The sequence below is a fragment of the Brachyhypopomus gauderio genome, chromosome 7 (genome assembly GCF_052324685.1).
Source record: "Brachyhypopomus gauderio isolate BG-103 chromosome 7, BGAUD_0.2, whole genome shotgun sequence".
NCBI lineage: Eukaryota > Metazoa > Chordata > Actinopteri > Gymnotiformes > Hypopomidae > Brachyhypopomus > Brachyhypopomus gauderio.
The window spans coordinates 14078287-14105450 of record NC_135217.1 but is presented as its reverse complement, the minus strand read 5'-3'; the positions used below and the strand labels follow the sequence as shown (position 1 = coordinate 14105450).

The window sequence follows — 27164 nt, the reverse complement described above, 5'->3', positions numbered from 1 at the left end:
ACCTCTCTGAGTTCTAGAACCGAGAGGTCAAGTGGGAGGTGTCATGCCAACTTACAAAACATCAGAACAGCCAAATATCTTAATCCACTATCAAAACAAACATCAACTGGTTCTCATCCGGACCTGCAGGGGGCAGACAAGTTTGCAACACCCATTTACTTCCTGTCGGATCTGAGGGATTTCCTGAAAAGCGGCCATCTTTCTCTCAGATTAATATCATGCTGCAGAGGACAAAGGAGCTAAAGTTTGGAGCATGAAACAGAAACCTGGGAGATGACAAATGAAAGAAAACAAGAAAATCCTTCAGTTCACCGGTAAAACGCTACTGGTTATCAACCTGACTGTTTGACTAGCTATCTGTATGGCTAATTGTTTGGCTATCTGTTTGGCTAATTGTTTGGCTATCTGTTTGGCTAACTGTTTGACTATCTGTTTGGCTAACTGTCTGGCTAACTATCTGCCTAGCTGATACCCTTCGTCGATCGACCTAAATGATCTAAAGAACTCCAATAAAAAACAAAAAAGGGGAAAACGCCTTCGAGTTGTTCCTTGCGTGACTGGGCTCTTTCAAGTTGGAGCATAACTGAGGGAAATCAAAATAAAACACCAAGAAACTTGACATGCAGTAATATGTAGCATATGTGGGTTCCATCAATGCAGCCAATCACTCTAGGAAATCCTTAAAATGTAAATGGAATGAAGTTCGTTATTAGGGGTGTCACGATTTCGATATTTAATCGAAATCGATCGAAATTATGTCACGATCTTGAGCATCGAAGTCAAAAAGAGGATCGACGATCCCTCCCTCTAAGCTACACAAGCACCCACACTACGTAAAGTAAAGCCTGGTTTATCCTTGACGCGTCGCGAGCGGCACCAGGGTCCGTGCACCGAAAATGACAATCGTGGTGGCTCCGGCCGTAAACGACAGCTTCGCGCGCTGGTGATTTGCAAGGTCATGCACCTCTCGAATTTTGTACTTTGCACATGCCACGCTTCAGTGCAATGAACCAAGTCATGTTTGCTGGGCTCATACACCTTTACAAGGTGGAATTAAAGCACTTGTACGTCACTTTCAAGGTCCATTTCAATTCCCAGCATGATAAACCTAATTAAGTTAAATATGTATACATATACTCGTAATGATTCGAAATAATTAGCTTTTTTATCACATTATTTAATGGTTGTTTATTTTCAAAACGCCCAAACGTCATCACGTTCTGTCATGTTTCGTCCTGGAATTACAAGAGGCTCGTATTTGTTAACGTAATACAAGAGAACTGTTCAGTCAGACAGCTATTTGTTGTGCAGGCATGAAAATGGGTCAGGGGTTAAAAAGGTGAGAAGACCGGGGGGGTGGTCATCCATTATATTATGGATATAATCAAATCCACAATAGTAAAAATACCTAAATTTAACCAAAATTAAAGCAATCTATATGGGGAATCTATATGACTATGTTTGGCGCATATATATTAGGGGTGGGAATCGTTTACTATAGGGATGCAAATTATCGATTAATTCATTAATCGTTAGTTGACTTATCTTATCGATCGACTTTCGATTAATCGATAAGCGGCGTTTTTCACCTGAATTTCAGTGTTTCAATAGGGCTTTTAAAAATATCAGCTAAATATACTGCTCAAAAAAAATTAAGGGAACACTAAAATAACACATCCTAGATCTCAATTAATAAAAATCTTTGAAATCAGTTGAAAATCTCTCATTTCTACATGTTGTCTGTTCCATTTGCACAAGAGCAGTTGAAATTGATTCACAATCAGTGTTGCTTCCTATCTGAACACGAAGTGTGGATGACTTGGAGTTACATTGTGTTGTTTAAGTGTTCCCTTTATTTTTTTGAGCAGTGTAGTTAAAACACTTTGTTCAAAAAGTATATATTATATTATGATAATTATATTGTATTATATTATATATTGCTCAAGTAATTATACATGAGGAAATTTTTATGGTATAACAAAATACATTCTTTCATTTTAAAAAAGGAATAAATTAAGGACTGGCTCAATTCAATTTGAAACATTAGACATTAAAAATTTTTTTTTTTTTAAGTAGAAATTAAATAGAGCCAAACAGAATATTATTGAGCCCATGTTTGGACAATGTTTCTAGCTTTGTAGTGAACACATGCTGTAAAGCGACCGGAGAGTGCCCAAGTTTCCACAACATCATTGAGCTTGTCAGTTAAACTGTCAGCGGTGTGTCTATCCGACATGTTCGTCGTAATCAGCACTCCAGATTTTAGCTGCCAGTTCTCGTCAGTGTAGTGGCATGTCACAGTAATGTAACTTTCTGTTGTTAGAGCCGTCCAACAATCTGTTGTAAGGGCTACAGTAGTAGCAGTAGATAGCTTTGTTTTTAGCTCACTCGTATTTTTTTGTAGCGAGCTTTGAAAACGCTCGCCTTCCCAGTGTAGCTGTGATTTTAGGTTGACCAGGTGCACTGGTGATATGCAGGACAGCTGCATGCATGGTGTTCAAATGATAATTGAGTGAGCTAGTGGAACTGTTGTACTTCAATACCGCATTACACACAGAACATTTGACTTCTTTGCCTAAATTAACAATGTTGAAATTGTAGCGACTACTACTCCTCGCAGCGAATTCCCTAACAGACAGGCACTTGGCCCTTTAAGTGACACTGGGAGAGCGGCGCCTGCGCGCGCCAGGGGAGGGGAAGAGAACAGTGCTATTGTTTGAGTTGCGTGGAAAATAAAGTTTCCCTCCTTGGGATTTTCTGGATTACGCAGTTTCTGCCTCGTTTCCCGAACACGCTTCAAAATGGTCCCACCCCGCACGTCTTTTCGCCCGCTTCATTTTGTTTTCCACTCTGGTCTTTCGCGGCACGTGTTCACCTCTCGTTCTTACGCTCTGTTCAAGTTAATACAGGAGCGCTCTCTAATGATTAATCGTGATTAATACATTTTGATCGAGTAACGTCTTAATCGACAATTAATCGAAAGTCGATTAATCATTTGCATCCCTAGTTTACTATCTCACGATTCGATTCAATTCTGATTTTGGGGGCCACGATTCGATTCAAAATTGATTTTCATTTTTCAAAACTATTTGATTTATAAAAATTTCCGCTTAAGTCTATAAAATCTGCATGATCTACTACAGTCTGCTTTGCAAGACAGAATGACAAATACAGAAAATAAAGTGTCTTTCACATTTAATTAACAAAAATAATGTGCTTTGGTAACAGAGATGTATAGTAACGAAGTAGAACTACTTCGCTACTGTACTTAAGTACTAAAATGCTGTATCTGTACTTTACTGGAGTATTATTTTTTTCTCCTACTTCCACTTTTACTTCACTACATATTTTCCATCAGTTTAATACTTTTACTCCGATAAATTTTTGACGTGCTGTATAGTTACTCGTTACAATTATAAACATGTTAGCTGGCGCTAACACCGGGTCAAGCGATGAGGCTGTCTCATGAGAAAACTGCGCATGGTCCGGTCGCGTCTCGTTAACTCTGCTGCTGCCTTCACTCAACACTTGAGCTTCGTAATCTAGGTTCACTTGACACGTCGTGACTGCCGCAAGGGTCCGCGCGGCAAAAATGATGCAATCGCGGTGGCTCCATGCGCGTTGGCCACGCACGCGGTCGCGTCGCGATGTCGTGCACCTCTCGATTTTTGTGCGTGCGAAGTTAAATTCATGCACTTGTACGGCACTTTGAAGGTCCATTTTCAGTATTTTCCAGCACCTTCAGCTTAGTTTACTTATTTATACAAATACACATATACTCGAAATTATTCCAAATGATTCGCTTTTTATCTCATTAAAAGAGATGGTACCGTGTTTGGTAACAGCAGAAGAGAAGCTTGTTGGCGTTTTAATGTACATATATTGGCACCTTCCACACCTTCAACATCGAGTGATCGTGGCGGTGAGGGTGAGGAAGGAGGCGATGTCACGCTGAGTTGTGTGTTTTTAGCAACAGTAAGCAGTGTCTCTTCATGCTGACTAATTATGTGCCTATTTTTATATTGTAGTGTTTTTATAGGGTAAAGGCATTTGTTAGGGGTAAAAGCAGGATAGTAGGCTCACCCTTAGAATCCGACGGACGGATTTTACGTCCAAAATACACCTCGTTTTCTCAGCTAAATTAAGGCAAACTTGTACTTCTGCATCAAACCTACAACGTAGCGGGACATAGGTTATCTCTTTTTTGTGTGCGAAGTGTTAAGCCCAGTTTTTTAAGTTGCTACTTGTTTATACATACAGACCACTTGTATTTGTCTTTGACATCTTTGATTTGTAAGTGATATATAAAAATAATTGATAATCAAACTTTGATGGCTTTCTTTAATTAATTCCAAACCCAGTACTTGTACTTTTTACTTTCAGTACTTGAGTAATAAATTTCAGAATAAACTACTTGCAATACTTAAGTACAAAGAATGCTGAATACTTCTGTACTTCTACTTAAGTAAAGTTTTTAAAGAACACTTCAACTTCTACTCAAGTAACATTTTTGATAGAGTACTTGTACTTTTACTCAAGTATGGGTCTCTAATACTTTATACAACACTGTTTGGTAAAATAAAATGCTTTTTGTTGTTACCAAAATTCTTGAGCTTCATTTTGCGAGCTGTCAGGGCTGCCTCGGATGCAGTTCCCCCAGCCATTGCTAGGGGCACCAGAGTCAGTCCCAGACTAAACCAGCGTAACTACGTTCTCAGCCAGTCTCTGCTTTCTCTGTGGTTGCTTATCGTTTAATGGTCTCGCCACCTCTCTCTGTTATGCTTTCTCTTTACTTATTCGAGTATCTATCTTCTGCGTCGCTTCCTGACATCATTCAAGTTTTCCCAATCCTGCATTTCTTCCTATCCGTTTTACCTTTATTTTTGGGAAGGGTTTTATTTTGCTGCGGCGTTTTTTTTGCCAATTACTTCTTCTGGCGTCCTTGGTTTCGTTTTCGCGTTGCATTTATCCGTGCTGTTTTTTAGTTACTGTTGTTGTTTTGTTTCTTTCTCTCGTCTCTCTACGGTTAACTGTTATTTTTCACGCGTTGTATTTTCCGCGTTGTTTTTTTGTTTCTATTTACTCCGTGCCCTCACGGTTTTGGTTTCTATTCTCTTGCGCGTTGAGTCTCCCGTTGGTTTGTTTGCGCGTTTCCCTCTCGCTAATACATTTGACGAGTGTCAAACGTCTTGATCTTGCGAACCGGCACTTGGGTCCACCCATCTCTATATTATTTCACGCTGTGTGTACGTTCCCGTGCTCACCGCGTTACACACGCCTTGCACATGAGCTACATTGTGTCAAGTTTGGTCTTCCCTGGCATTCGTAAATACCAAAATGAACCCCTATTTTTGCCTTAAATGAAGACGGAACAGGTTGAATATCTCTTTCCTCCATCTGTTTTGAAACCTTTCCGCACACGAGTGTGTCCCAGAACCTGCTGCGTAAAGTCTCGCGTAATTTTGTAATTACTTAACGCGACTTAGAATCGATTTTGGGACATTTAAAATCGATTCTGAATCGTAGTAAATGAGAATCGATTTTTGATATATGAATTGATTTTTTGGCACACCTCTAATATATATATATATATATATATATCTATATATATATCTATATATATATATATATATATATATATATATATATATATATATATATGCGCAAATATAATCAAATCCATAATAGTAAAGACATACTTTACTATTAAACCAAACCGACATACTTTGCTTTGCTGACAGGTTCCGCATCTCCTACACTACAAACTTCCACTAGCAAAAAAAAAACGAAGAGCGATGTATAAAAATCTGGAGAGAATTGATTCGCGATGTGTAATATTTGAAATGTGACGCTTAATAATGTTTTTTAATGTTAATAAAAATGTAAACTCGGGTTTAGGTTCAAGTTAACCTGCCAGCGAGCAGGTTAGCTTCAGAGCATAATTTGCTATAGTAACTGACTCAGGTTCTCTCTAAGCTCAGTTTCTGGAACGGAAAACCCTGAGTTTTCGTTAACTCTGAGTTTACTTACCCAGTTTTGTCACTTAACCCGCTTTCTGGAATACCCCTCTAGCCACACTATGTTAGTCAATCAAAACAAGCAGATAAAAAAGTGATCCCTAAACTGACCAATCAGAGAGGTGAACAGCTCAGGGGCGGAGCTTCCTGCAGCCATGAAGGTAGCCCCAGCCACATCCTCGCTGAGTTGCAGATTCTGAAGTAGATGAGTAAAAACACTACAGATGGTTATGTAATTTGACATACTGCCTAAACAACTGAATATTCCCCTTGCAATCATCTTAAACATAGCATAGGCCTAAAAATATGATAATGTAGCTTCAAATTATTTTTTTTACCCTCTAGAATGGCATCTGGACACTACAGAATGAGGTACATATCTCATGCGATTACAGTTCAGTTCAATCTCATTTCTTTGGCTAAGCTCCTTAGAACAGTTATTCCCCACAAAGGCAGCATTATCTGAGAAAAGCTCCATTCTGAAGGTCTCTGGTGGTACAGAGTAATGGGGGGTGGCAACTGCACTTTGTAGACACGCCTGGTTAGTGAGGCCTTTAACTCAGGTCTATACCACGCAGCGGCGCGAAAGAGGTGAGGGAACAAATTGGGCTGTCATCACTCAGCATGGACACGGTATATGGCACCCTTCTGTTGCCACGGGAGCAGCGGACATGTGCCACTTCTCACCTCTGAGATCTTCTCCAGGGAGGGAACGAAGTAGTCATCGCAGACGATAGCAAGAGCATAGAACATGTAGATGGCCTGGAGGAGAGAGGAGTGAGGGAGTGGGAAATAGGGGCACACCAAAATGAAAGAAACCAGGATCAAAGTGGAACAAATAATAAGGTTTAATAAGGTAAGAGAAGGCAGTTCATCATCTATGTGTGTGGGAACAGCAAAAGCTTTTGATTTTGTCATTTTCTTGCTTTCTTTAAAGAAAGTTAGCATCAATCATAAATGTTTTATGTTGTAAAAATAGCTTAGTGGTGTCTGTAGAGATATGATACCCTGTCCATTATTCTGTACACACTGAAAGGTCAGCTGTATAATCTCTGATGGTAGAGGATGTTTTTGACACTTGCATGAGTGTGTAGGTGTGTGTGTGTGTGTGTGTGTGTGTGTGTGTGTGTGTGTGTGTGTGTGTGTGTGTGTGTATGTGTGTGCACGTGTTTCACTCACACATAGGACATGTAGCAGCACGGCCCCCCTCTTCCTCTGCTCCTTGGTGAAGATGTCTTCAGGGAACTCATGGATGGCTGGAAGACAGACAGGGAGACACAGAAATAGTCTATTACTCTTACACATAATTACTCTCATGCATTTAGTTAAGCAGAACCCTTGTATGATGACCTGTAGATTATCCCTGTAATAAAACTGTTTTTAGGAGAAAACAATATAAACTTAGATTTAGTATGCTTTATTATTTTTATTTAGGTTTACTTTTATGCAATGCATATGACAGTATGCTAACATACTTAACTTTAGGGACATAACTATCATTGATATCCTTAAGATCATGGCAATCTTTTGGATGACTGACTATCTGGGGTCAGTTTAATAAATCTAATTAAGTTCAACACGGCCTTTTCTGGGTAGAATTCTATCATCACATTTATGTGAATTATGTCAGATTCCACATCAGGCTCAGCCACTCTCTTAGGTAGATGGATATGTATGTGGATGCAGTCCCATGAGCACGTGTGTGTGTGTGTGTGTGTGTGAGTGTGTGCTGTCACACCTGTGAAAGCCCAGTAAAAACCTAACCCAGCCAGTGTCTGCAGGTTAGAACAGCAGTGAGGCTAAGAGGAAAATGAACTTTAACGACTAGAGAGAGAGCCCTATCTATTTATAGCAAAGGCGCATCATCACGCCACTGGAGGCTCACACATACACACACACACACCCTCACCCACTGCATCATCACACAGCAAGCACCTCCCTTACTTCAGAACAAGAATCATCTCTTGCCTCGAGTGTTAAAGAGATATTAGCTTCATATACAATGCATTTGTGGTATGTGGTCTAGAGTAGGTAGTTTGTACGCAAACTCTATACCACTACTTACTCATCTTTTATGCCATTATATATTTTTATTTTTTTTATAGCTAGGACTGTGTGCTGTGTCCTTTTTTGTGTGCGCGTTCAAGTCTTCATCTTGAACACATTGTTCCCTGACTGCAGCGAGCAGAAAGAGGCTTATGCTCTCTTAAGCCTGATGTGGAACAGTCATGCAGCACACAGTGGACGTGAAGCCCAGGTCTAGCACTGCATGCACAACAGGATTCAGCAGCTCCTCATTAACATTCTCAGCAATCCATATAAACTGTGTGTGAGTGTGTCTGTGTGTTACGACACCAGAATATTAGAGAAATGTGTTGTTATACACACACACACACACACACACACACACACACACACACACACACACACACACACACACACACACACACACAGGTAAGTCTTGACTCCTGCAGTTCAAACTGTTTAAAGACACATTAACACAGCAGTGCTGAAAGGCTGCCACATGGCCCCATGATAAACCAAATATCTCTCTCACGGCACTCTCTCTCCCTCTCACCCTCACTCCCCCACTCTCTCTCTCTCTCTCTCTCTCTCTCACTCCCCCACTCTCTCTCTCTCTCTCTCTCACACACACACACACACACACTCTCTTCACTCTCTCTCACACATGCTTCCACACCCCTCACACACTCTCTCACTCCCCTCTCTCACTGTCTCACTCTCTCACCCCCATCTCTCTCTCTCTCTCTCTCTCTCTCTCTCTCTCTCTCTCTCTCTCTCTCTCTCTCTCTCTCTCTCTCTCTCCCCCTCTCCCTCTCCCTCTCCCTCTAAGTCTTGGGCTTTGCAAGCTGCACAGCGAGAAGCCCCGGGCTCCGCCGAAGGTTTTGACGAGAGGCTTCGGTGAAGACAGTTGCCATGGAGACCCTCTCCCTGGGGGCAGCAGTTTGTTGATGGGCTACGGTGGGGAGCCAATGGTGGCCAAGTGGAAGAGCAAGAAACTGGGTGGAGGGACGTGCTTTTCCCATGGACTTGATTTATTACATGGAAAGAAGGAAGGAAGAAAGAGGGAGAGAGAGGGATGATAGGCAGTTCAGAAGCGCAACAGCTAAAAATATTTATTTTTCCTTACCAGCTCTCAGGAGACACTTGGAGAGACATAGTACCAGAGTTGAAAGACTGTGTGTGAAACCACGTTGGTCACAGCACAGAGAACGGGAAAAGAGTGATTTTATGGGCAGAGAGAATAGTGGAGTCTGATGATCTCATTGAAATATGCTGCAGTGGCTTGGTGGTAGTTTCCTCTTGTAAATGTCAGGAATCTTTGTATTAGATAATATGATGTACATGAATGATAGATATTTAGAATTAATTCCCATAAAGTCTCGAACCTCCAAAGCTGCCCCAACTACATAATCAGCTGTCCTGTTAAGGCCAGGCTGTGATTAAAAGAAATAACATGTCAAACATCTGGCAGTGACTGCAGCCAGTGGCCACTCCAGCCTTAACCTGTCAGAGAACATACACATCATGCTGACCTTTCACCCCACTTCCACAGCCTCTTGATCCTCTCCGAGCACTGAGACCATTCTGGACCAGGACCTGTCTATATTTTAGCCAATCAGAGGACAGTCTGCCCACAATGCAGCTTCATGTGTCCTTCGCCCCCAGCGAAGGGTGGGCGGGTGTCCGTGCAGGCACCCCTCACCACGACGACAGCTCTCGGCCTTGTTCACAGTAGCTCTGCCTTTGATAATGGCACGCTCGGCACACTCAGACTTTTTGTTATTTCTGCATTTCACAACTGATCCAATCATGATTCCTGGGTGAGGATCTAGGAGGAGTTGAGACGTACTGTGATGTAATCTGTGTGTGTGTGTGTGTGTGTGTGTGTGTGTGTGTGTGTGTGTGTATGTTACATGGGACGATATCACTCTGCATTATTGGGCTGAAGGGGGAATGTAACATCAGAGTGAGTGCAGATGGTCCATCTGTATTACACTACATACACTACAGTGTGTGTGTGTGTGCGCGTGTGTCTAAATGAGAAAAGCATGTCAGACATAAGAGAAAGGGTGCATGTGAGAAAAAAGAGAGAATGTGTTTGTGTGAGCATGCAGGGCAGAGCAGAGAAGAGTGAGAGTATGTGTTTGTAGGTATGTGTGAGAGTAAGTGAGAAAGTGTGAGGAAATGAGAGAGCCAGAGAGAGAAAGGGGGAGAGACAGAGGGAACGAGATACAAAGAGAGAGGGAGAGACAGAGGGAATGCGAGAGAAAGACACAGAGAGAGGGAGAGACAGAGGGAGAGAAAGAGATTGTTGTTATTGACTGCAGAGTCGGCAGGATGTCTTGGAGTCCAGCTAAGTTATCGACAGAAAAACACGGCTCAGCCGCCTACAACCCCAGCAGAGAGTCAGTACCAATACACGCACTAAAACCCCCGCAACATCACACTACTCTCCATACACGCACGCACACACACACACACACACACACACACACACACACACACACACACACACATACATACACACACACACACACACACACATACATACATGCGCACGTGAATTCATACACATGCACACATAGTCCTACTTCCACTGCAAACCACTTGCTTTAAACAGATGAATTAGGATTCTTGTGCTCTCCAGATTGTAGCCTGGAAAAAGTTGACCTTTTCTAGGACAGGTTTGATCTGAAGGAACAATCGCAATGTCTTTGCCGCAACCCTTGTGTTTAAAGCTGACATAAGGGTGTCATAACTAATGTCAAAACAAGTAGTATGCGAGAGCTTAGGACTTTATGTGAAAAATGACATCGTTTAATATTGCACTATACAGTATATCTACAGCTAGGGCAGCACTAATAACTGGATATTCATCACTTTTAGTACTACCTCTACTGTAAATCTAGTCCTAGTAGCTTGCAAGGCTAGTAACTGACACCTGCACTCAGCCAATGAGCACTCAAGCAAGTCAGAGGAAATCCCAGTGCTTGCTAGGAGCTGATCAAATGCCCCTGCAATTGTACACATTCACCAAACATCTTATTAGAACCTGCTGCTTGTGAGTTGTAATTGCGTGTAGCCAGCTGGTTCCAGTCATCTCCTATCAACGGAGATGTCACTGCTGGACTTGACATTGGACCATGGACGCAATTTTGTAATAAAAAGTGGGGGGGACATGGATTTGTCGCTATTTAAATATTTGGTTTTAACCGTAAAAACTGGGAGGGACCAACACCAGCTTTTGAAAAAGTGGGGGGGACATGTCCCCCCCGTCCCCCCCCCCAAATTACGTCCATGCATTGCACTGACATGTAAAAGCCTCATCATCTCTGCTGTGTAAGAACCTTCTACCACTTTGATACTGACCACCATGATACTACCATACCTGTATTAATACCTGTATTAATGCTGTGTGAAAATGGTCCACCATCCAAATAATATCCAGGTAGGAGGAAACATGTGGAAAAACATCCTCAGTTAAGCTACCAAGAGATGCACCATTTAAGATTCTGCCCTTTCCCAAACTGTGAAAGGTCACTGGTACACTCTCCTCTCAGTGCCACAGGTGCAGTGTGGCCACAAATATATATTTAGGTGGAAGGTAAAAATACAGGCGATTGGCTTCAAGCATCTAAAAGGAAGCATGTGTTAACCTTCAGATACACACACACACACACACACACACACACACACACACACACACACACACACACACACACACATATATATATATAACCCCCATGGCTCCAGCAGATCCCAGGAACAACATTCAAGATCTCCATCCAGAAGAGTGCAGTCCTGGGAACAGCTAAGATACTGCACAGGAAGTGTTGAATTTTTAAATATATTTATATATATATATATAAAGAACTTCTACATGGCAACAGATGGTCTAAAATGTGCTTATGTCCATAAACAAAGAAATAAAAGGTAGATGCATCTGTTTAAATAGCTGTTGAATGTATTTGCGGCACTGGTAATTATTGAAGTAAACCAATTTAATGGCACAAATAAGAAAACTGGGGTTCTTACCCTAAATCACATTTACTAGCTAGAAACCTTTATATACTTCAACAAGCATCTCAATTATGCATCCCAATAAAGAGAAGAACAGCTGTCTATCTGTTGGACAGACAGATAGACAGGAGGAAACAAATGACTGGGGACCTTAATACTTGGTGCACTCACACTGATGATCAGAAGAAGGGGAAGACAGACATCTCCTCCCACATCATAGACGTCATGTGACACCACCCGGCAGAGCCAGACAGGGACGTTTAAGGAAATCACGGGATCACTGTGCACCATCCCTCACGCTCACACAACAGCTAATCAGGTTCCAGTCATCTACAGACTTCCCTTCTGAACATATCAGGATACAATTCTTTTTATTGGTTAAATTCATTCCTCAATCTCTGTTAAATATAAAAAAATGGAATATGGCTATGACAGAATCATGGTGAGTGAATGCTGACTAAGGCCAAGTTCTCAGAGCCTGGAAGACCACCCTCTGTTTATCATCAGCAGCTCATTCATTTCACTTTATCTGACAAGAGTGATGAACTGCTCTCCTGACAACAGAGAGGTCTGCAAAAGGGGCAATTTTATCAGACATTTTTGCCAGCTTTCCATTCTCATAAATGTCCCCAAATGTGCACTAAAATATCCTGAGCGGAAAAAATGATTGATTCTAACAAAAATGTCTTTTGCTGATGGCCAATACAAATAAAGGAATGCATAAAAATCCCGCTGAGCGATCGTTATTGACACATCTAAAAATAGTGCCTTCCCTTTTATTCTCGTTATTTATTTATTTCACTGCAGACTCGCTCTCCCCCTCTCTTGTCTCAGCTCAGCTCCTGCTCCTGCACTCCCAACACACACACATACAAGCTTACACATTTAGTCTTGTTTTACTATCTTTGTGGCATTTTACTTGTAATTTACAATAGCTAAATATTGCTATGCCTACACCTAAAACTAATCTAAATCTGAACTTTAGTAAACAAAGGAAAGCTATTAACTTAGTTTCTCATACTGATGCAGGAAAGAAGGAAAGGTATATAAAAAAAACGTTTATTACATAAGAACTAGCTAAGTGCCTCAAAATCTAAAAATATTCATGTTTTCCTATGTTAATGGGGACACTTGGTCCTCATAGTACTAAATACATGCCACCCCCCCCCCCCCCCCCCCCCCCCCCACACGCACACACACACACTTCCAAAATTTAGCATTCAGTTGCCTAGCAACGCTGGCCTCAAAGGGTACTCGCCTGAAGACGGTGGCTGCCGTCTCGTTCTTTTTAAGGAACAGTGAAAGAGAAAAGAGCAAGGGAGAGAAAATGGGGGGGGGGGGGGGGGGGGGGGGGTGTAAAAATGTAAAAAGGAAAAAGGGAATGAATCTCTTCCTCATGCAGTTTGGATTCCTCAATGAGTAGAAAAGCTCGTGTGATCACGGGCTGATTGCATAATCAACACTGCCCAGTACCTACTCGTGTCCAGTAGGGACTGAAATGAGGCTGCAGACTCATTACCGTATGTATAACAGGGCTGGAATGATACTAGCAAGTTGAAAACAGCCAATTTGATTAGCTCCAGTGGTCTCATTTGGCCAGGCTGCAATTGACCTCCCAGGCAAATAATGTCTGAAGTAGATGAATTACAAGTCTGAGACAGTGGGGACTGTCAGCCTCAAGGGTGTGATATTACTGAACCAAATGTATGAATTCTAGGGGATTCAACTGGGGTTTCTCAATAAAAAAGGTCCTGCATGACTCTGTAAGCAAAGGTTAGCCAGATTCTGAAATCAGGGAAGAACAGCTGCAATTGACCAGTCTGCCTGTCAAGAATTTGTATGTAGGCCACTAAAGTTACAAACAGTTCTGAATATTTAGTCTGCATCGTGGAGCTTATGCACATGTGATGAGCCCCACTTTCAATCACCATTCTTCAAAAAGTGAAGCTATGTGCTCTGTAATATATGCCTGTCATATTCAGCAAGGGTAATAAAATATTTGCACACCAAGTGTTGGTGTCAGATCAAATTAGGAACTCTGCCTGCATTTGCTAAGATGAGCTGGAAAGGCTGGGTAGGTATACCATGAGCACTATACCAGTACTTGATAGTAAACTATTATGCAGATGAGGCTCCATTTGAAGTTGTTGGGTATTGGGATTTTTGTAGTCTTTCTGAATGCTAATGAGTGACACTGGAGGGCCTCTTAACAAAAGCACAATTCATTTGAGTCTGAGATCCACTAGCAACAATACTATCACTATTATATGTACGTGAATAATAGTTGTGTTTGATAGTACTATGGAAATGCTAGGAGAAAGGATACACACACACACACACACACACACACACACACACACACACACACACACACACACACACACACACACACAATATAATACTATATACACTACCGTTCAAAAGTTTGGGGTCACCTAAACAATTTTGTGTTTTCCCTGAAATCTCATACTTTTATTTATCAAATGAGTTACAAAATGAATAGAAATATAGTCCAGACATTGACAAGGTAGAAATAATGTGTTTTTTTTTTTTTTTTTATAATTTTCTACTTTAAACTTTGCTTTCGTCAAAGAATGCTCCCTTAGCAGCAATTACAGCATTGCAGACCTTTGGCATTCTAGCTGTTAATTTGCTGAGATAATCTGGAGAAATTTCACCCCATGCTTCCAGAAGCCGCTCCCACAAGTTTGATTGGGTTGATGGGCACTTTTTTCCTACCATACGGTCAAGCTGCTCCCACAACAGCTCAATGGGGTTGAGATCTGGTGACTGCGCTGGCAGTTACAGATAAAACACCAGCTGCCTGCTTCTTCTCTAAATAGTTTGTGCATAATTTGGAGGTGTGCTTTGGGTCATTGTCTTGTTGCAGGATGAACTTGGCTCCAATCAAGCGCTGTCCACAGGGTATGGCATGGTGTTGCAAAATGGAGTGATAGCCTTCCTTATTCAAAATCCCTTTTACCTTGTTCAAATCTCCCACTTTACCAGCACCAAAGCAACCCCAGACCATCACATTACCTCCATCTGTCAAACATCACAATGTTTGACAGATGGTGTCAGGCACTCTTCCAGCATCTTTTCAGTTGTTCTGCGTATCACAAATGTTCGTCTGTGTGATCCAAACCCCTCAAACTTTGATTCATCTGTCTATAACACTTTTTTCCAATCTTCCTTTGTCCAATGTCTGTGTTCTTTTGCCCATATTAATCTTTTTCTTTTATTAGCCAGATATGGCTTTTTCTTTGCCACTCTGCCCTGAAGGCCAGCATCCCGGAGTCACCTCTTCACTGTAGACGTTGACACTGGCGTTTTGCGGGTACTATTTAATGAAGCGGCCAGTTGAGGACCTGTGAGGCGTCGATTTCTCAAACCTGAGACTCTAATGTACTTGTCTTCTTGCTCAGTTGTGCAGCGGGGCCTTCCACTTCTCCTTCCACTCTGGTTAGAGCCTGTCTGTGCTCTCCTCTGAAGGGAGTAGTACACACCATTGTAGGAAATCTTCAGTTTCTTGGCAATGTCTCGCATGGAATAGACTTCATTTCTCAGAACAAGAATAGACTGTCGAGTTTCAATTGAAAGTTGTTTTTTTCTGGCTATTTTGTGAGTTTAATCGAACCAACAATTGTAATGCTCCAGATTCTCAACTAGCTCAAAGGAAGGTCAGTTTTATAGCTTCTCTAATCAGCAAAACTGTTTTCAGCTGTGCTAACCTACTTGCACAAGGGTTTTCAAGGGTTTTCTAAATATCCAATAGCCTCCTTACAGAGTTAGCAAACACAATGTACCATTAGAACATTTTTTACCATTAGAACATATTTATAATACAAAATTGATAAATCTACAATACATTGAATTTATGTCAAATATTGGCCAGCTATATACAAAATATAGATAAATAATAATTATCATCCAAAAGTAAGATAAAGGTACATAACAGCAATGCTTTTTTGTACACCATGCATTGTAGTATATTTAAGTGAGTGCGTTGTAGTGTATTTAAATTAGTGCACTGCAGTGTATATAAATGAATGCATTACAGTGTATAATGCAGTGGTATAATGTAAGGCTAATACATTGCCTCAGGCTTATGACCATGATGAGTTTGTCCGTACCCATAGATTGTCTTTTGTAACAAATGGTAGCCCAAACAAGACTTATGAAATTACCACCTAGTCCTGGTGGTAAATTAATTGTTTGTGTCCACATGGGCAGAGGATGAGTACTGTATGGAAAAGGGGGTGGAAATTTCCCTTTAAAGAGCTGCTCCTGGGTTATTGAAGAAGACTTTACACTCCCTTTTGGCCTGTTTGCTATGGCCTGTATGCTTCCTTTCCTTAACACATACACAAACTTTCTCTCTCTGTCTCTCTCTGTATAGTCACACTCACACACACACCATCAACACTCCATACATCAAGTATTAGATGAAGGCTGCAAGTCTTGCCAGTGTGTTATTAAGTAGTGATGGGCCAATCCAGTGTTTTTCAGGTCCGATCCGATACCGATATATAACTGCCGATACCGATACAAATACAGATATAAGGGCTCTTTAGTTCAGGGGTTCTCAACTGGTCTCATCTCGTGACCCAGTTTTATATAGTACAAATGTTATAACAAATTAAAAGAGTAAACAATTGGTGGTTACCATGGCAACAAGATTGGTTCGCATGCTGGGATACAGACAAAAAAATTACTCAAGGAGCCAGTAGGTCCTAAAAGGAAAAAATCAGGCACCAATAAGTTTTTCAAGGCTCCATAATAATATACAAACTAATAAGCATTGCAACACACATCAGATCAGCTGTTATTTAGGATCTTTGCCATCCAACATGACTGATCCTTTCTCTTCCTTGTAACTGTGGTTAAGTTGGCTTCATGTTCGCATATTTGGAATTAGACATGTTATTTTAAATGTACTACTGTCACCATCTACAAATTACCTTAACATGGATGAAAGTGGCGGTCGTAAAGGCCCCAGAGCACTGCGAATTCTGTTTTGTTGCAACAATTTCAATAGTTTTTAAATTATTCTTCATAAGATATACAAGTTGTATACATATTAACTGCATTTTGTCAAATATTTCAATAGCTTTTAAAATGTCCATCATAAGAGCATAAAACAAGTTATAGTACATTAAGTGCATCCTAATCAACAATCTTGTTTTGTGGACTTATGATGGACCGTTTAAAATCTATTTAAATATTTGACAAAAACGGACCACAAATTGGTGCAAGGCATAAATACCAATCATTATTTAGGATGCACTTAATGTAATACAACTTCTTTGGTGGTCTTAGATGGACCGTTTATAAGCTATTGAAATAATTGCAAAAAATAGCCACTTGCATCCATGTTAAGGTCATTTGTAGACGTTGCCTTAGTCGCGATTGCGACCATTTTAGATGCAGTCTGGATGTGGAATGTGGAATCCGGATCACTGGTGCGTTTCGTGTTAACGTTACGCCGTGTTTTTTGTCCAGCTCAAGCTGCGGACTGGAAAATGGATCGGCCGTATTCGCCCGATATCCGATAAGTTAAATTACATCAATATCGGCCCGATACCGATATTGTATCGGATCGGTCCCATCTCTATTATTAAGTAGTGTTTCTCTTTTTCTTTCCTTTTCTGGCTTTTTGCAGATATTCATGATTTTTTCTATGCACACAGGCACGTGAGAACTGTAAGTATTTACTCTGGGGAGCAGCTATAAGATGGTTAGTTTTGACATCCCTGCACATGTCACCATGCAGGAGGCACATTAGATGAGTAAGCAAGTACCATCCTATGTATTTTGTTAGTTAAAGTCCAGGAGATTTGGATCAGGGCTGATAAAGTTTGGTTATTTCCTTTGGTACTTTCTCTGTCCCTTTGCTGTATCCCCAAACATTAGGTAAAGACTTTGTGTAGTTATGGGTGTTTTCACCTTTTACCACATGCTTCCATCACATACGAATTAAAACATACCTTGGGGTTAGTTTGGAAGGGTTATTTGGCCTCTATTTGAGTTCTGCCCATCACTGTGGGGGTATCACTTGTTTAGCTGTGTTCAGGTAGAGCAGACTGACGTGTTGGTGTTTAGCATCCTGGCATCATTTCATTTGCAATCACTTCCAAGGTGCATCCGGATTAGATGCTTATAAAAATAATGTTTTGTTAACGGTTTGTGCACGTTGACATTTCTGTAAATGAACTACTGCAGTTGCAGCTAACTTAGCCACGAGCTGATACTGCTGACGAGAGTGGTGTCTGGGTGCTTACACTATTTACTGTGTCTGACATCACAACTCTTCCAGACGCCAGGGTCACCCTGCCTCATCTTGAGCCCTTTTCACCTGTCTCTTCTGGGCATTCAAACTCGTGACTTGATGGGCACCGTTACAGAACAAAGTTAGTGCTTCTCAAAGGTTACTCGAAAAGTCCATTAACTTCACATGCCTGCCAGCTGTTGATTTTTGATACCCCTGATGCTTTGCTTACAAACATGATTATGCACTTCAGTTTGGCAAACATCCCAGCTGTGTTTAAGAGGCTTATTAATGCTGTTTTAGGAAATGATCACAATCACACTGCTTATTTGGATGACACTGGTTTATTTAAAGGAATGGGCAGAACATCTGGATACTTTGACAACTCTTTTTGAATTGAGGTACATTTGCACATGCTTCTGTCATCTATTTAGGTAAACAGATCAGACATGGACAGGTAAGACTGAGTGAGAAAGTTGCTATGATTCAATTCCATGTGAACATATCTAAATGTGAAATGTGTCATTTTCTTGGCACTGCTGAGAACTTATAAAATTGTAATTTCAGCAGCAGGCCAAAGGCGAGCTGTATCACATAACCTAGTGGGTGGGGGAGTGTGCCATTACACTTTTCAAGGCCCTGCTTTGCTCTTCTCCTGTTTAACAGGCTCCTGATTTCACTAAGAAAGGTTTTTTAAGCTTGAGGTTGAGGCTTGTACTGTTGGTACTACAGCTGTTCTGTTGCAGGAAGACAACCTCAGAAATAATCAAGCCTATTTCTTTTTGAGAAATTTTAGTGAGACCCAGGTAAACTATTCCATAACTGAAAGAGAAATGTTGGCTTTGCTAATGGCTCTTAAGTTTTTTAATGTGTATGTGGGCTCTACCTCTGTGCATGCTGGGTTTTTATAGATTAAAACCCTCTTTATTTTTTTTTTATCACGGATGTTTGTCTCTTGATGTTTATTCAGGACTTTAAAAATCAGAAGAGCATCTGAGAATGTTATTGCTGATGTACTGTCCCATGTTTGACTCTTTAGCCTGTTCCATACTTGTTCAGGGGGACATTACCTGCTGCATGTTGGGCACCTTTCCCTTTGTATCCACAGATGTAGAAGATCCGCGTATAAAGGGGGTGGAGGCTTCCCTCTAAAGAGCTGCTCCTGGGTTCCGAAAGATAGCTTCACATGCCTTTTGGCAGGAGCAAAATTTTCTCCAAGCCCACACTCTCTCTTCACTTCCTTTGGTGTCTCTCTTGTCAAATTTATTTAGAGGGAATTATTCAAGAGGGAATCCACCCTGCATTGGCTTGACCAGCTAGTTATTAGTCCAAGCTTTATTACATTATATTTAGTACAAGTAGTCACTCCAGTATAGTACTTAACAGAGTACTACAGATTAGGATCAGGGTTAATATTGTTTGGTTCTTTCCTTTGGTCCTGTCTCTGTCACTTTACTACCTCCCCAGCATTAGCTAAAGCAGTTTTGTTGTTCTTGTGTTTTGGGAATCATTAAACTGAATCTGCTTTGTCTCATCTTGGTCTGGATTAAATGTTTATCTCCATACAGCCAGGATACAAGAGCTTTTGTAGTGACACACTGGGTGTTTTATACATATACAGTTCATTTAGTCTCCACAGCAGTGATAGCACTGTTTTATATATATGCAGTTCATTTAGTTTCCACAGCAGTGCTAGCACTGCTCAAACATTGTGAAATGATGCCTCCTATCTAGGGCTGAACGATTTTGGAAAATAATCTAATTGCAATTTTTTATCTATAAATTGCGATTGCGATTTAAAATCGCGATATTTTCCCACTGTTTTCAGGAAACTCTGTTTCGGCATTTTTTATACAGCTCAGATACAGGGGGGGGGGGGGGGGGGGGGGGGGGGGGGGGGGAATGGACTAAATTTAAGTATTATTATTATATCGTGATCGATCGATCGCCTGTGGTTGGTGCCAGAGCGAACTAGTAACTATTTAGTCTAAGACGCTCAATGCGTGAGAGTTGGCAACCCTGCAGGTATAGCAACTTGGCTAAAATATGTGCGTGAGGGCATTTGGTAGCGCATATCCAGTGTGTTTAACAAAGCCATGAAGCCGGGCTTGTTCACTATATTAACGGGCATCATGTCTTTCACTATGAACTCCGTTACTGCCCGAGTTATTTCAGCGTGCCGCTTCCAATTACATTCATAAGGAGTTACACTTTCAAACGGTTTGGTCAGTGAACCCTGTCTGCTGGACCGGTCAAGCTATCCGCGCTTTTGCGATTCATCCATGCTTTAAATCTTATTTTTTTTTTAGTTTTCTCTTTCTCTCTTTCTCTCTCTCTCTCTCTCGCTCTCTCTCTCTCTCTCTCTCTCGCTCTCTCTCTCTTTCTCTCTTTCTCTCCGCTGAGTTGGTGCGGACCGCTGACACAAGTCAGGCGTCCTGGGCAGCGTGGCTCGGAAGGTGAGCTACCTCACCGCGGAGTGTGCCGGCGGAGAGGAGGTAGAAGCTGAACGCCGAGGATTGAGGGCCGCGGCGTGTACCGCCGGAGAGGAGGTGGAAGTTAAACGCCGAGAACTGAAGCTGGAGGTGGCAGGCCGCAACGTGCACCAGCGAGGAGCGGCGGTGGCAAAGAAACGAGGTTGGAAACAGGTGATTAAACCATGCCGGGAAGACGGGGAGAAAGAGAGCCAGCAGGAACGGAGAACATGGAGGAGATCAGAAAATCATTAAACTTCATGTCGGCCGAGCTAACCAAGTTGGCTTCGCAGCAAGAAAAATTAATGGGACTGATGGATGAGGTAAAGGCACTAAAACTGATGGTGCAGGAGAGAGACAGTAGAATATTGGAACTGGAGAAACGAGTGGACGATATGGAGCAATACTCAAGAAGAGAGGAGGTAATAATATCTGGACTGAAAACAAGACACAGGACATATGCTAGAGTTGCTTCAGCTGAAATAACAACAGAGGATGCACCACGAGGTGAGATACAAACACTGGAGCAACAAGTCGTGTCTTTTTTACAAAGTAAAGACATTAACATTAAAAAAGAAACTATATCAGTCTGTCACAGCCTGCCCAGCAGGATAGAGGAACCAATAATTGTAATCAGATTCATCAGCAGAAAGATGAAAGACGAACTCTTAATACAAGCAAGGAAATTAAAGGGAACAAAAGTATACATAAACGAACATTTAACAAAAAAGAATGCAAACATCGCACGAGAGACAAGGTACTTAAAAAAACAAAAACAAATTTGGGCTACTTGGACGAGAAACGGAAATGTTTGGATTAAAGCAGGAGAACGAACACAAGCCAAAATAATAAAAGAGAAAAAAGAGTTAGATGAGTTCAGGAGGGGACAAACAACACAATGACAAAGCATTTAGGAACAAAGGAATAACACAAAGCTATTCAAATCAAATAAACTATCATAGACACAGATAACCAAAATATGGACTGTGATGATACAGAAATCAAAATATATAATTCAGACAATATTGTAGATGTAAATTTTTTTCCAGGAATTAAACAATGTGACTACTATAATGAGGAACAATTTAACAATGATAAACAACTAGATGGAGCGCTGTCAATACAAAATGGTGAGAAATGTGTATTCAGTAATTATAGGCCAATATCCTTATTACCACAGTTTTCAAAAATCTTGGAGAAATTGTTTGTGACCAGATTGGATCAATTTATCAATAAATATACCATTTTAAGTAATAGTCAGTATGGATTTAGAGCCAATAACTCAACTTCAATGGCCCTCATCGAACTGACAGAACAAATAACAAATGCTGTTGATCAAAAAAAATACTGCGCTAGTATCTATGTTGATTTAAAGAAAGCATTTGACACAATTGACCATAGCATTCTACTTGAAAAACTAAATAAATATGGGATTAGAGGACCAGCATTACAATGGATAACTAGTTATTTGGAAAATAGAAAACAGTTTGTACAAATACATGATGTAAGATCTGAACTCAGTGGAATAACATGTGGAGTTCCTCAGGGATCAGTACTTGGACCAAAATTGTTTATCCTATATGTGAATGACTTGGTCAATGTGTCTGGGCTCTTTAAATGCATATTATTTGCTGATGATACAACATTTTTTTGTTTGGGTAAAGACATTGAACGTATGTTAGAGAAAATGCAAACAGAATTTGTGAAAATACAAAACTGGTTTAAATTAAACAAATTATCATTAAACTTGGATAAAACTAATTATATGATATTTACAAAAAGACAAAGAACAGTTAATATTCCGTTTAGAGTTGGGGGTGTGGAGATAAACAGAGTCAGTGAAGTAAAGTTTTTGGGTGTTACTATAGATGAGAAATTGACATGGAAACCTCATATAAATCACCTAAGAATAAAACTAGCTAAATCTATTGCATTGCTTTATAGAGTAAGGGACTTGTTTAATGATAAAGTTTTGTATATGTTATACAACACATTAATTGTCCCACACTTGGTTTACTGTGTTGAGGTATGGGGTAAAGCATGCAAGACTATTACACATCCTGTTTTTGTTTTGCAAAAAAAAGCTGTAAGAGTTATCACTCGAAAAAATTACCATTATCCATCTAATATATTATTTTGCAAATTGAAATTATTGAAATTTTATGAGTTGGTTGATTATAATATATTGTTAGTTATGTACAAAGCTCACCAAAACATACTACCTTCAAACATTCAGATAAATTTTGTGAAGAGAGAGTCCTGTTATAATCTTAAGGGAATAGAGATGTTTATAAAACCTAAATGTAGAACATGTTTGAAAGAATGGTGCACCGCAATCCAAGGAGTAAGATTATGGAATGATCTGAAAGATGATGTTAAAAGGGCCAAATCACTGTACATGTTTAAGATATTGATAAAGGCTCGACTTTTAAAAAAATATGAAATAATATGAACTGTATACATAAGATTTGTCATTCTAGAATGATCTGATGCTTTTTGTTTTGTTTTTGTTGACTGAAGATTATTGTGTTTGAGTTTATATTTGAGGAAAAAGGGGCAGACATTATAAGATTTTCTCTTCTTTCTGCCACCTTTCATTTCATTTTATTTGTGTTTTCTTTTATGTACATAGAATCATTTGTCTTTTAAAGAAATGAATAAAGTTTGAAAGGCTGAAAGGCTAAATCTTATTGCGCCTATATGCGTGATTTTACGGTATTTCGCTGCTCACCGCATACTAAAGCTGTATAAGTGCAAACACTTTTGCGTATTTAAAGATGCAGCACTGGTCGTTGGCATTTTAGCCTTACAAATATCATACGAGGCTTTGTGGTGTTTTTTTTTATGCTGAAGGAGGTTTGTAGTGTTACCTCGCGTCGTAGCGACAGTAGTAAGACACGTTTTGCAGGGTACCTGACGTTGAGCAGCATCTTTTTAAAAGCCAAAGTATTTTCACACAACTGATGTGCTGCCCTTCTTTGGTATTAGACTTTCAGTTGTGTCAGCTTCTGTCGAGCCTGAAGCCATTGTGCAACAAGTTAAAGTGTGCTGTGTTAACTTCACTTCTCCACCTCACTGCCTCATGCTCGGGTTTGCTCCATTCGTCCTTGGCTCGGCTCGCTCCCAAGTCACGTGACCAGTTTAAATCGCAGCCTTTGCGATTAGAGAATCGCGTTTTAAAATATCGCGAGATTATCGCAAATGCAATTAATCGTTCAGCCCTACTCCTACCACAACTGGAGACAGATGAAATAAAGAGTAAATATCACTGCCCAGACAGAATACCTACTGCATCTTAATGCAGCTTTTGACACAATCGATCACAAGATCTTGTTAGAACCGTTAGAAAACTGGGTTGGAATCTCAAGCACAGCCCTTTCGTGGTTTAATTCTTAATTAACGAATTGCTATGTTTGTAGAGCTCAGTAATATTCACTCCAAACGCACAAAAGTGAAACATGTAGTCCCGCAAGGCTCCATCTTAGGGCCACTATTATTTACATTATACATGCTACCATTGGATATAGTTATAAGAAAACATGGTGTCAACTTTCACTTCTATGCAGCTGACACCCAACTTTACAGCCAAACCTGATGACAAATTTTAGGAAAAGTTTAGGAAAAATTTTAGGAAAAGTTTTAGGAAAAGTTTAGGAAAAATTGAGGCCTGTGTAAGAGATGTTAAATGCTGGATGTTGCTAAACTTCCTCCAACATAATGGTGACAAAACGGAGGTTCTCCTTCTGGACCCAAAGGCTGCAAGACAGAAAATACCAGACCTAATGCTAAATCTCACAGACTACCCCATTACACCTGGCACAGTAACCAAAAATCTCTGCATGATACTCGACTGTGACCTATCATTTGATAAATACACAGAAAATACTACTAGGATAGCTTTTTTACATCTCCGCAACATTGCCAAGCTAAGAAGTGCATTATCACAGCATGATGCAGAAAAATTGGTACATGCTAGTTAGCTCCAGATTAGACTACTGTAACTCATTACTGTCAGGATGCTCAAATAGGAATCTAAATAAACTTCAAATAATTCAAGATGCTGCAGCCAGAGTTCTGACTAGAACTATAAAATTTTATCATATCAGGCCAGTCCTATCAGCCCTGCATTGGCTCCCAGTGAAATTCCGTATTGATTTTAAAATTCTTCTACTGACTTATGAAGTACTGCACGGGCTTGCTCCTGATTACCTCTAGGAACCTATCTCCTATTATGAACCCCCATGTCCATAAAGATCATAAGGTGCTGGCCTCTTATTAGTTCCAACAATTAATAAGGTAACATCAGGGGAAAAAGCCTTTTCTTATAAGGCCCCCAACTATGGAATAACCTTCCAGAATGTGTCCGGGACTCTGACACAGTTTCAATCTTTAAGTCTAGGTTGAAAACTTAGTCAAGTGGTCACTCAAGTTTGTTGACAGTGTAGTGGATGGAAGGCAATGTCTCAGAATGCTCCCAAGTCTGTGTTACCATCTGGTTCTGACCTTTTAGCTAGGCTATAATGATTTAATGCCAGAGTTGCTGCCAGAAATGTTTAAATTTCCTCTGTCCCACATATGATTCCATACAGAGCTAATTTTCCCTCTTTTCTTTTTCCAAATGGCTGCCCGCCTACCTGAGAAATACTGAGATGAGGAGATACGAGCCTTTCCTGATATCCACCCTGGGCCAGCCACCTCCTGCCTAATCAGCTGTGGATGAAGGATCAATCCACTGCGCTGGCCCCTCACCACCCTGAATTCTCCCCTGCTATGGCTGTATCTCCGCAGCCCTGGACTACTATTACCAACCATCAAGAAGTTTAGGACTAAATAAGAATTACGTGGGGAGCATGCCAATATAAATACACACAAAGTTTTTCCTTGTTTTTCCTTGCCACTGTCACCCTTGGCTTGATCACTGGGGGCCTGGACTCAGACTTGGATTTGTAAAGCTGCTTTGTGACAACAACTGTTGTAAAAAGTGCTATATACATTTTAATTGACTGAACGAGTTATAGGCTGCTCCAACTTATTGACAGTATGCTACCAGAATTGAATGCAGCAATAAGTACAACACCAACACCTAATATAACTGAAACCAAAGAACAAATATATATGTTGTTGCAGTAGTCATGCCATAGATTTGAGCCTACAAAATACAAGTCATAAGCTACTCCCACTGTCCCATTTGGAAAAAGAGGATAGAAACCATGACAAAGACAACTTGGAAGGAAGTCAGCAAATTGATATAGAAGAGGCACCAGAAGAACATAAAGATCAAAGATGGGTCCAAGCAACCACAGGAGTACAACGGGTGGCCCATAACTAAGACTTTACAGTTTGATAAACAAAGGTTAACAGCATTGGTATATAGACTGCAGTAATGCATAAAGGTGGTGGTATATAGAGTAAATGCACTTAGTTTCAGTACAACAGAACCATAATAAGGGATCCACCCAGATTTGAATTAGAACAGTACAGGAAGATCGTAAAGAAGAATGAAGGATGACATAACAACAGTGGTTAAGAGAAATCGAAGCAGAGAACCTCAATCTACCAAGGCATGACCCAGTCAGCATTACAACAGCAGATGTCAGAAGCATGAAGAACTGGGTATCCCTTGGCCTTGACATGATCAATGTATTGTAGCTAAAGAAACTAGCAGCTCTTTATGGTTAACTAGCAGAACCAGTAAACAAGCTGCTAAATACCATCTTCCATCCAAGCTGGTTAACCAAAGGCAGACCAGGGCCAGTCATGAAGGATTCCAACAAGGGCCAAGCATCATCCATCTACAGACCAATAACATTACAAATACATGGAACCTCCTGTCAGGAATAGGGTAAACGCCCCTATTACCATAAACCAGGGGTGCCCACAAGTTTTCAGCTTGCGAGCTACTTATAAGATGACCAAGTCAAAATGATCTACCTATTTATTTTTTAGCGGCGTGTGTCAATCGTTGGGGTGTGTGTGTGTGTGTCTGGGCTTATTGTCCACATACTTGCCTTGCATGATCATCAAAGGGCCTATCTGAAACTGTTGAATGACTGTATTACTGGTCAAGCCCTATCATACCTACAAGACCTTTTCACACAAAGCCAGGACACTTTGAAAGCTCTTCTTAAGACTAATGTTTTTAAAAAGGCATACAGCTGTTGATATATTTGATATTTTTATTATTTTTATATACATACTATTGGATGACTTTTTGTTTATATTTTTTAGTGCTTGATGTTTGCCTTTGAGATTTTACAAAATGAAAAGTGCATTTACAAATAAAATTTATTTATTATTATTATTATTATTATTATTATTATTATTATTATTAAGCTCACCCTAATCTAAAATTTGACATATTTA

At 40.4% G+C, this 27164-nt stretch overlaps 1 protein-coding gene across 2 annotated transcripts in view; it reads right to left on the bottom strand.

Moving 5' to 3' along the window:
- LOC143518986 (sodium/potassium/calcium exchanger 3) overlaps window positions 1-27164 on the bottom strand; it is a 60355-nt gene that overhangs the window by 19908 nt on the left and 13283 nt on the right. For both annotated transcript variants that reach the window (XR_013132324.1, XM_077011954.1), the window contains exons 3-5: window positions 7197-7273; window positions 6705-6779; window positions 6129-6213 (exon numbers count right to left, since the gene is read on the bottom strand). Coding sequence is in view for 1 of the 2 variants with exons in the window: in XM_077011954.1 (XP_076868069.1) it covers window positions 6129-6213; window positions 6705-6779; window positions 7197-7273 (237 nt within the window). In the remaining variant the exon portion in view is untranslated. The remainder of the gene's footprint in view (window positions 1-6128; window positions 6214-6704; window positions 6780-7196; window positions 7274-27164) is intronic.